The 10,169-nt window shown below is 31.7% G+C and overlaps 1 protein-coding gene across 1 annotated transcript; it reads right to left on the reverse strand.

The window, feature by feature from the left end:
• Positions 1-293: 293 nt before the first annotated feature.
• Positions 294-7,320, reverse strand: LOC127100865 (11S globulin seed storage protein 2). Its single transcript, XM_051038177.1, has 3 exons — positions 6,847-7,320; positions 754-1,480; positions 294-624 (listed from the first exon to the last, which is right to left on the reverse strand). The coding sequence occupies exons 1-3, from the start codon at positions 7,112-7,114 to the stop codon at positions 471-473; spliced, it is 1,149 nt and encodes a 382-aa protein (XP_050894134.1). The 5' UTR covers positions 7,115-7,320; the 3' UTR covers positions 294-470.
• Between the last annotated feature and the right edge of the window lie 2,849 nt (positions 7,321-10,169).

A 10,169-nucleotide genomic window follows, 5' to 3' on the forward strand; every position in this document is an offset into this window, starting at 1 on the left:
CCAAACCACACCGCGAACACCCCTAACCGAACCTCACTATCTCTTAGGATGACACTATATTCTATAGATAAAAAGGTTGCAAGAAAAATATATATAGTATTCTATAAGATTTATAAAAATAATATTCTATAAGATATATATTTTTATATTTATTAGGTTTTTAACCAATGATCTCTAATTGAAAATAATATGTGTTTTATCTTTGTTAAAAGTGAAGATGAGTTTTTAAAAGTTTTATGTAGGAATATATTTAAAATGACTAAATTTGGATGATATGGACGATAAAGTGTTGAAACAAGAATCTACGACTCTGATTTAATATATTATAAATAGATGAATCCTTGATATCAAACAAATTAAAAACATACATAATAATTATAAAACAGTAATAAACACATTATTATCATTCAAACAAAACAAACTTATTAAAAAACACACATAAGAAATTTATTCCAATAAAACAAGTCAAACTAAATAGTAGGAGGAATGAGATTGTTGTTTTCCGTGACCTTGGATATAAAAAGCTTTTGAAATTTAGAATCCACGTTGAAAGACACTTGTTGCACCAAAGGTGATAAGGCTTCCCAAATTGATGTCTTACCGGCTAACTCTTCAAACAAAGGCCTGAAATATATTTTCATTTTTTTGTTAGTTCAATTTTTTATCATACAGTCACGAATCTCTCGACTGTTTGAATGCATGCAGTTTATAACAACACAAATATGTTTTCTAAAAACAAAACAAAAAACCTACTTGGTTGTTGTTACAATAGAATAGCTCTCCATTCCTTCATCACCTGCAATTTGAGCGGCTACAAAAAAATGTGGTACAACAGTCAAATGACCAGCCTTAACTTGAGCATCCAATACACATTTTCCACTCAATCCCACAATTTCAATTTTTCCACTTCCTCTAGCAATGTAAATTAATTGAATCCCAGGAGTAATTAGGTTTGATGGTGCCTTAATAGCATTAGGTTCAAGTTTCACCCTAATCACACTCAACTCCACGTCCTTAATAAAAGGAAAATCTTTCTTAGTTAAGGTTGTAATTAATCCTCCATTATGGACTGCAATTTCTGGGACTTTAGTATCAATGTCATAAACAAAATCTTTAGTTATGTTCAATTGTGGCTTAGGCATTGATTGGTCTTTTTCTAACTTGATTATCACAACCCCCGGTTGATTTTGTGTTAATTGGCTCACTTCATCTTTATCAAAATTATATATTTTGCCTATTAATTCACTAGAGAAACTTCCTAAAAGTCCTTGAAGACCCGTCAGAAAAAAATAAGTGAATTGTCCTGGAACATGAGCCGTTGAAGTTTCACCAAGAAATATAATGTTGAGGTTTGAGTGACCATCATTGAACCACCATGAAATAGCTCCAATAGGTACGGGTATAACATCTCCTTGTTTAAGTTTTAAAACAACTTCTTTTCCAGTTTTGGGAAGTACCATTCCAACTACACCGTCAGTTCCTGCATTTGAGAAAATTTAATTCAATAATATTTTTATTAGTTTCTCATTTTTTATTTTTTATTTATTTTTAAATTTAGTATTATACAGTCTTTCATTTTTAAAAAAATTCATATGTATTTCCAAATACTAAATTAAAAAAAATTATTGTCAAAAAATATCATTATGTGATTGTGAAAATAGTATTTTATTGAATTTTTTAATGCACTTTAATATTTAAAAGAGATGGAAGACTATATAATGCTGAATTACAAGTTGACAAATTAATGAACAAATTAATAAAGAATGTGATAATATACTATATTTTATGAAAAACAAAATTTAATTTTTGGGTTTATAATTATTTATTTTATTTTCTCAACAATGCATTAATGATATAAAATATTTAATAATAAGATTTAATTTGTTTATATATTGCTAAATAATTATAACTGAGTGACTTGTTCATTATTCAACTTGAAACATAATCAGGATTTTAAAGCATTCTCAACCTTTTCAACCTCATTCTGTGCATACACATAATCATTTTTTGAATGAGTCTCATCTAGAACTAGGATTGATAACGTCCAATTTAGGTTGATTGTACTGTAAATTGGAATGAGATCTTTAAGGGTTTCAAATCAGAAAATCGACATGGGGTTTTCCTTCAAGTTCGTTTAGGGATTTGAAGGTTTTAGACAAGATTACGCAATTCGGATCCGATCGAGTGAAGTCTTTGAAGAATGGGAGGTTCTTGCAAAGGAGTAGCGTGGAACGATGGATTACATTGGAAAATCTTGGGTTTCAATAATTGCGCGTTTTGGATTTGATCGAGTGAAATATTTGAAGAACAAGAGGTTTTTTTGCAAATAAGTAGCATGCGACGGTGAATCAAAATGGCACTTTTGGGTTACTTGATCAAACTTTGATCAAGGGAAGAGAAGGTGTCAGAATCAATATCAAGCTTAGGGTTTTTAGGGTTGGATTGCTACATCCCTCTTGTATACATACCTTTGCAAAGTAAGGTTAATTTCATTATCTCAATTCGAGTTCGAATTGAAGGAAGACGTACCCATAGTGATGTCGATTGGGGAACTTCCTAAGCAAATCCTTGTGTATTCTCTCTCTCTATATCTCTCTCTCTCTTTTATTTTTGATTTGAAAATTGTTGATTTCATCGATCGTGTGATCAATTCGTTTGGATAATATTTTTGATCATATTTTGAAATTGGTTTTATTGAGTTGATCACGATCCTTTAGATCGTGATTGGGTTTTAAGATCAACAATACCACATAAATTCCAAACAATATCGATTCCACACTAAGTGTTGGACAAATTGTCTCAATTGATTTTTTTTTTGTGAATTATAATTGGAAGTAGACTATCCTTATTGCTTTGCATTCAACTGGTTGTGATTAATTGTGTTTGGTAAATTTGTGTTTCGTTATCATACTGTGATTACAATTACGCATATCTGAGTTTTTGATAGCGGGTTCGGTTAGACGATTTTGATTCGGGATACTTCCGCTTGCTTCTATGCACCATAAAATTTTCAAAACTATTTTTTGTGAAAGTTTTTTTAACTAGTGATCTATTCACTCCCTATAGATCTAATCCTATCATCTAACACTTGTTGTTTTGCATATATATTTATGTTAAACCATGTTAATATGGGTTATTAGGTGCAATATGATCATATATGTTGACGTGTATGTCCATTTTCACCTTCCAGTCACGTTTCTACACTTTTTAGGTTCTGTTAGCTTCGCCATGCGAGCCCTAGGAAAGATGGCCTCGTCGGGTCTTCGCCAGGTGAGAACAATGTGTTTTGCTACTAACTTGTTTCGTCGGGCTAGCATAACAACACACATAAAAATGTTTGGTTCTTGTTTTCACCATAATTCGAGAGCCATGAATCAGATGGATACGAGACTTGAAGCATTGGAAAGCCCTTTCAATGCTCTATTAGATAGTAAAGTAAAATCATAGATATATGCCAATGATGTATATGATAGTTATGATATACTATCATGTATGTTATATGGTTGTGTTCCATGATTGTTACCTTGGATAAATGGTTTGCTTCCCTATTTCCACCCTAAACGGGAATGGTAGCTCCAATTGTTATGAGAACGGATATGTTAGGAAGCTAACGTAGAGAATTATAACATAGAGAGAAGTATCTATGAGTTATTCCACTGTACTTTTAACTTTGAGTTCAGCTAACCCCACCATAGGATGATCAGACGGTTCTTTTCCTTGTGGCATACAAGTGGAATAAGTAGTTTGAGGCGGTTTGTGTGATAGCTTTGCCTATGATTCTTGTAGCATGTTATATTATCATGTATGCTTTATGAATGTTGTGTACCATATTATGAGACGTGTTATATATTGTGAATTTTTGTTTGTGTTGATTGTGGATTAACATGATTAAAACCTTATCTTATGAGTGAGGAAACCTAGGTGTATCACTAGGTGAATGAACTAGAAAGATAACTTAGGTTGTGAAATGACTTAAGTGGCGATGCTTGGATGCAAAGGTACCTCAGTGTGTATTGTGGACGAGTAGTCGTTAGAATTATAGATTAGTCACAAACTACTATGCCTTGTATGAAACATGATCTGATGTTATGAGAATGGGTGCATGTGATCCCCTAGTGATTGATGAGTACAATCACATTGCATTAATGAACTAGTCATGTATTCAGAAACAAACCCCATTGTCGTACCCACTCTAAAGTTCGATGCTTATGAAAAGTAAGAATTAGGATGCATGCAATATTACTTTGCATCAACCAAATAGGTCGGAGTCTCATAGTACATCCAAATGGGTTAGAGTCTCATAGAAGACGTGGATCTAAAAGTGGGTTAGAGTCTCATACGAGGAATAAGGCTCGAAAATGGGTGTTGAGTCCCATAGGAAGCGATAATTCTTAGATTGGGCACGAGTCTCATAAAAAAATCTGAAATCCACAAGAAATTTGAAGTATGATACAAAGATCCGTGACCCGTGTTGATAATCCTAGACGTAGGGTTGGCCGGGGAAATATGCAATGATAGGTTTCTGAATAATGATTGATTTGAGTTGGTGAACTCAAGTGTACATGTCTCCATACAATGCGATAATCCCCTAGTTACTTAACTCTTTATCCTATGTGAAGACTTGAGTTAGGAAATCTACTAGTAACCCTGTAGAGCCGAGTGAATCCATAAGATAAGGGAACTCAGTGAGATTATTATCTCACCCCAATATTATTGTTGTTTTCAGGTGTTGTTTGCAGGTTATATGCAAGAGAAGTTGTCTATTGATGTTTCAAAAGATGTTGATTATTATGATCTTCCACTGTGGATTGTGTGCAATGAAGATATTGTACATAGATCTTAGTTTTTATTTTTAGGCACTATTGTATAACATGTGTCATATATGTATTTAGTTTGGACATGTGCATATAATGATGTTGTTAGGCTCTTATGTTGTGTCGGTACCAAAAATTAACACTTGTATGATATTGTTCTAAATATATATTATACAGGTTGTTACATTTTAAAATACATTATCTTAAAAAAAACTAATAATATATGAGAAAATTGTTAATTAAAACATAAAAACAATTAAATATTGATTTGATTATATTAATATATAATGTTTAAAAAGAAAGATTGAATAAATCATAGATAAAATTAATAAGGTAAGAAAAATCAATATGTTGATTTGGAGTGAGACAATATAAATATTTATAGAATTTTTAAAAATTATAGTTGTGCTAGCGTAACAGACTAACCACGGCCCATATAGACTAGTCCTAATGGGTAGCATATTTTTTAGTGCCGGATGAAAAAACCATAAAAAATATGAACTTTAAATAAAGGCCTAAGCTCTATAATTTATCGGGTTTGGCGAACCAACCCATATGGACTTGCCTATTATAACGACTCTAATTAATTGTATATTTACTTTGACAATACTAGAACAAAAATTATGATGACCCAAACTTCTCTCTCTGTCCATGATCATTAATAGTATTGTTTTATTTTATTTTTATTAGAAGTTTAATTCAAAATCTCAAATTTTTTAATATTTTATATTTAATAATTTTTTTATAAAAATTATTGATTTATAAACGTCAACAATTTATTTATATTAACAAAAAATATAAATAAATCTTATTGTCAAAAATTAAATTATATATTAATAATTTAAATTTATTTATCTGAATTAACACATTAAAAGTTTAATAATAATTTATAAAATAAAAATAAAAAGTTTCGGTTGGAATATTTGATCTTTGGTTTGATATCTTATTGGTCAAATATGATGTACAAGTTATTTCCTCATCCTTAGAGGGTAGGTATATTGACTTTCGCTCTGTGTCTACCGGATGCAAAAGTGTGTTCCTCATTAGTTCTAAAACTGAGCATCTTTTGATTGTTTTGTGGCTAGCCTTAATATAAAAAAAAATGAGATCTGACCTCGATACCACCTTTTAGAAGGATCTCTAGGTAGGACTCACTCCTTTTTTTAGGTTTCTCATACTCTTTAGTATCTCTTACTAGTAAGGTTGATCTGATAGTTGATAGTTAAGTAGTTAATATGAATGGAATTCTAAATTGGGATTTAAAGTGGAAGAGATCCATATTTGTTTATCATGAGGAAATGGTTTTCGAATCTTTCATTAGCTATTCGAGATGTGATATTTTCCTCGGCTTATGATATATGGTGGTGTTGGTGTCATTTTAAAGATGGTATATATTTTATTGTCTCAACTTACTTAGGTTTTCTTTAGCGTGATATGTCTTGTAATCTTGTAATCAACCCTCCAATTTCGGTTCTTTATTTTATTTTGGCTAGTAGACCCCTATAAAATGGTAGTTTTCTCTTAACAACTTCTTCAAGATAAAGTCTATATATGAGAGAACTTATTTAATCGCATGGTTTTAGGGGTTTCTAAGGGTATTTCTTGATTGTTATGTGATGAGTGGATTGAGTCGGATATCCATCTTATTTGTGACATGTGATATTGCAGTGTCCATATGATATATGATTTTTAGTTGGTTGAGGTAGTACTTCATTCTTCTTAGAGATCTTACGATTATTTTTTTTGATAGGTATGTCGAGGATAAGAGGTATCATTTAAAAAATGTTAATCACGCCTATGTAAGATTTATGGAAAGTTTAAAGTGAGAATGACATTAAAAAACATATATTCAATGATATAATTGAGTTTTATAATGGAAAACTAACATAAGATAAAATTATTACATTTCTTCTCTATTTAAATTAAAAGCTTACATAATGTTAGATCGCAGATAAAATTAATCAAATCTAATGAATATTATTATCATTATGTGTGTGTGAGAGAGAGACTTAATGATTGGTAATTATCTAACCTTCAACAACATAACCAACTTTAGATGAATCTGCATAATGAGGAAAAGCAAACCCTCGTGGCTGAAGAATAAACTGACCAGCAGCAACATTTGTTTCAGCCAAAATTTGAACTTCAGAACTTAACCAAATATAGTAACTACCACCATCTCCCTCAACTAAAGGTTGTGCTGTCTTTGGTGTTAAGTCCAACTCTATTGGTTTCTGTAAAGAGATGACAAAATTTAAAATAAAACACAGAATTACCAATATATTTGAATATCTATTCATTTTCAATAAACTTTGTTATTAAAATGAAAATACAATACAACTTCTATACACGTATAAATAGGATCAAGAAAATAACAATTAACGTAACAACCGTATAACTAACTAAATCTAAGGACATGTTGGTTGTGTTGTCTTTAGTGCTAGGTCTAGCTCCATCTAATTCTTCTCCTCTTTATTCATCAAAATATAAATATTTTGATTTTATAAATTAGAGATTCTTATTTAGTTAGAAAATGTAATGCTAAATAATACTACACCACTATGATAAGTAAAGTTTGGTAAGATGTAAATCATTAACCACTTGAATTTAATATGTTTCTTTTGAGGCAAATTCTTATCCACCCATTTAAAAAGTTGGGTATTATCCAACTTAATTATCAACTATTGAAAGGTCTGTGTATCCACTTAATTATATTATTAATAAAAAAATTGAATATTCATTCCTCATACATTAAATGTAAGTTATCATTTCCAATTCAATTGAATATTTATTTCACTGTTTTGATCCTATAAGTTCATGTATGTTAGTCCACTTAAAACTTTTAAATTAATGTCACTGTTTTTTTTTTTTCTTTTATAACAAATTTATAAAGATTTTATTCTTGGTATTTCTAAATTATAATATATATATATATATATATATATATATATATATATATATATATATATATATATATATATATATTAACTAATATTGTTAAATTATTTTATTTTAAAATTACATTATCTTTAAATTTATTATTTTTTTTGTCAAAATTTTAATTTAATTAAAAATAAATTTGAGACTTTCATCCAAAATTTTAATTAATTAAAGATCATAAGTCAATTTCATATTCATATATATATATTCAAATATTTAATCAAGTTAGATCGACCGTTAATATAAGAGATTAATTGTTATGCACTGTCAGTGTAAAAAATTTTACAATGTCAATACATCACAATCATCTGTTTGTGTTACTTTACATGTGATTATAATAAAAGTCAAACTTCTTTAACAAATCAATGGTTGTAATTAACTAATAGTGTAAAATATCTTTACACTGTCAGTGCATTTCAATTAAATCCTTAATATAAAATCTAATTTTTTAAAAATAAATAAATAAAGTAAAATTTATTATTAATAATTGTAAAGTCAATTGAACGGTATATTTTGAATTTACAAAGTCAAAATTAACACTAAATTGACATACATAATCAAGTAAATATTATAAATTGATCTAAAAAAGAATAAATACTTTTGAATTCATATTTTTCTCAAATACAATAATAGATTTATAATTATTTATAAAAATTGTCCTTGTCACCTATTATCAAAATTATAAGTTTAATTTTTATTTTAAATTGTTATAATTATTTTAAAAATGTTAAAGAAACTATCAATCCATTTATTTATATAGAAATAATAAAATATTATTATTTAGAACAAACTATATTTAATTTGACAAAAAATATTTTATTACAGAATATGGGTTATGATTGAGGCTGAGGGTACAAATGGAACTTCACAAACATTGATGGGAGCTGATACAAAAATTAGAAAAGGCCAGGTGGCATGTGATGCGGAAAGGAAGGCAACAAGAAAGAGTACCAGAGAGAAAAAGCCTAACAAACTTTTGGAGGACTTTACTATTTAGTGGGAGCTAGGGATCTAGTGATGGCAGGCAGTAATTAGAACCTTCTCCCTTTTGGAATTATTCTTCTCTTCCCTTGGATTCTATCTTATTTTCCGTACCGTAAGAAGTGGAATTACATTCCACTATTATCTTTGTACTCATCATTTTATGTACTGCAAATTGCCATCGATATAAATTACAGAATCCTAAATTTTCATTCCTATCACACTCCCTAAATCCAAACTCTTACATTGGTGCTTTCATCCCCACTATGGCTGAAAACACGCGTATGAAGGAACTCCAAACGGCAATCACCTCCATGGCCGCTACCATACAGAAGCTCGCAGAGGATGCCGAGCGACGCCACTCTGAATACCTCCATCATCGAAACACAGATCTGGGTCGTTTGGAACGCGTTGAGGCTCATCTGGATACACTCAAAATTGATTCAGCCATCTCAGGTGGGTCGAACTCACACACGACACCGCCACCATTTCAGGTTCGAAACGTGAAGCTTGATTTTCCGCGTTTTGATGGAAATGATGTGCTCCATTGGATATTCAAAGCAGAGCAGTTCTTTGAGTTTTATTCAACACCGGATACGCAGCGTTTGACCATCGCCGCTGTTCACATGGACAAGGATGTTGTTCCCTGGTTTCAAATGCGAGCACGCGACAATCCCTTTCAGTCATGGATTGGCCTTACCAGAGCCCTGGAACTTGAATTCGGACCTTCACCTTACGATTTACCCCGCAGCACCCTCTTCAAACTCACCCAAACAGACACTGTTAACTCCTACTACCTGCAATTCACCGCTCTTGCTAATCGATCTGAAGGGTTAAGCTCCGATGCTATTTTGGATTGTTTCATTAGCGGACTCCGACCCGAAATCAAACGTGACGTGTTGGCCCAATCACCCCGTACCCTTTCCAGAGCCTGTGCCTTGGCCAAGTTGTTTGAAGAAAAATACCCGACCCGGCCCAAACCCTTCCAAGCAGCTCCAATAATCCGACCCCTCTCTTCTTTCCCCAATAACCAAAATCGTAACCCAACTTCAACGATAAACCAAAACCCATTACCACCTCTTCTTCCCACCCCCAACCTTAAACCCAGACCACAACTGTCGCGTACACCATCCGTCAAGAATATCTCGCCGGCAGAAATGCAGTTGCGCCGGGACAAGGGCCTTTGCTTCACTTGTGACGAGAAGTTTTCCTTCTCTCACCGTTGTCCGAATCGTCAGTACCTTCTATTGCAAGCCGATGATGAAGATATTGTAACATCCGAGGAAGGTTTGTTGGATTCTCCTGTGGACGCCACTGACGAAGAGACTCAAAACACTCAGGACCACCATCTCTCCTTCAATGCCCTTAATGGCTCCGCGGGAGTGGGGACTCTCCGATTCTTGGGTCACATTCAAGGGAAACCGGTCCAAGTTC

The sequence above is a fragment of the Lathyrus oleraceus genome, chromosome 7 (assembly GCF_024323335.1).
Source record: "Lathyrus oleraceus cultivar Zhongwan6 chromosome 7, CAAS_Psat_ZW6_1.0, whole genome shotgun sequence".
NCBI classification, from domain to species: Eukaryota; Viridiplantae; Streptophyta; class Magnoliopsida; order Fabales; family Fabaceae; genus Lathyrus; species Lathyrus oleraceus.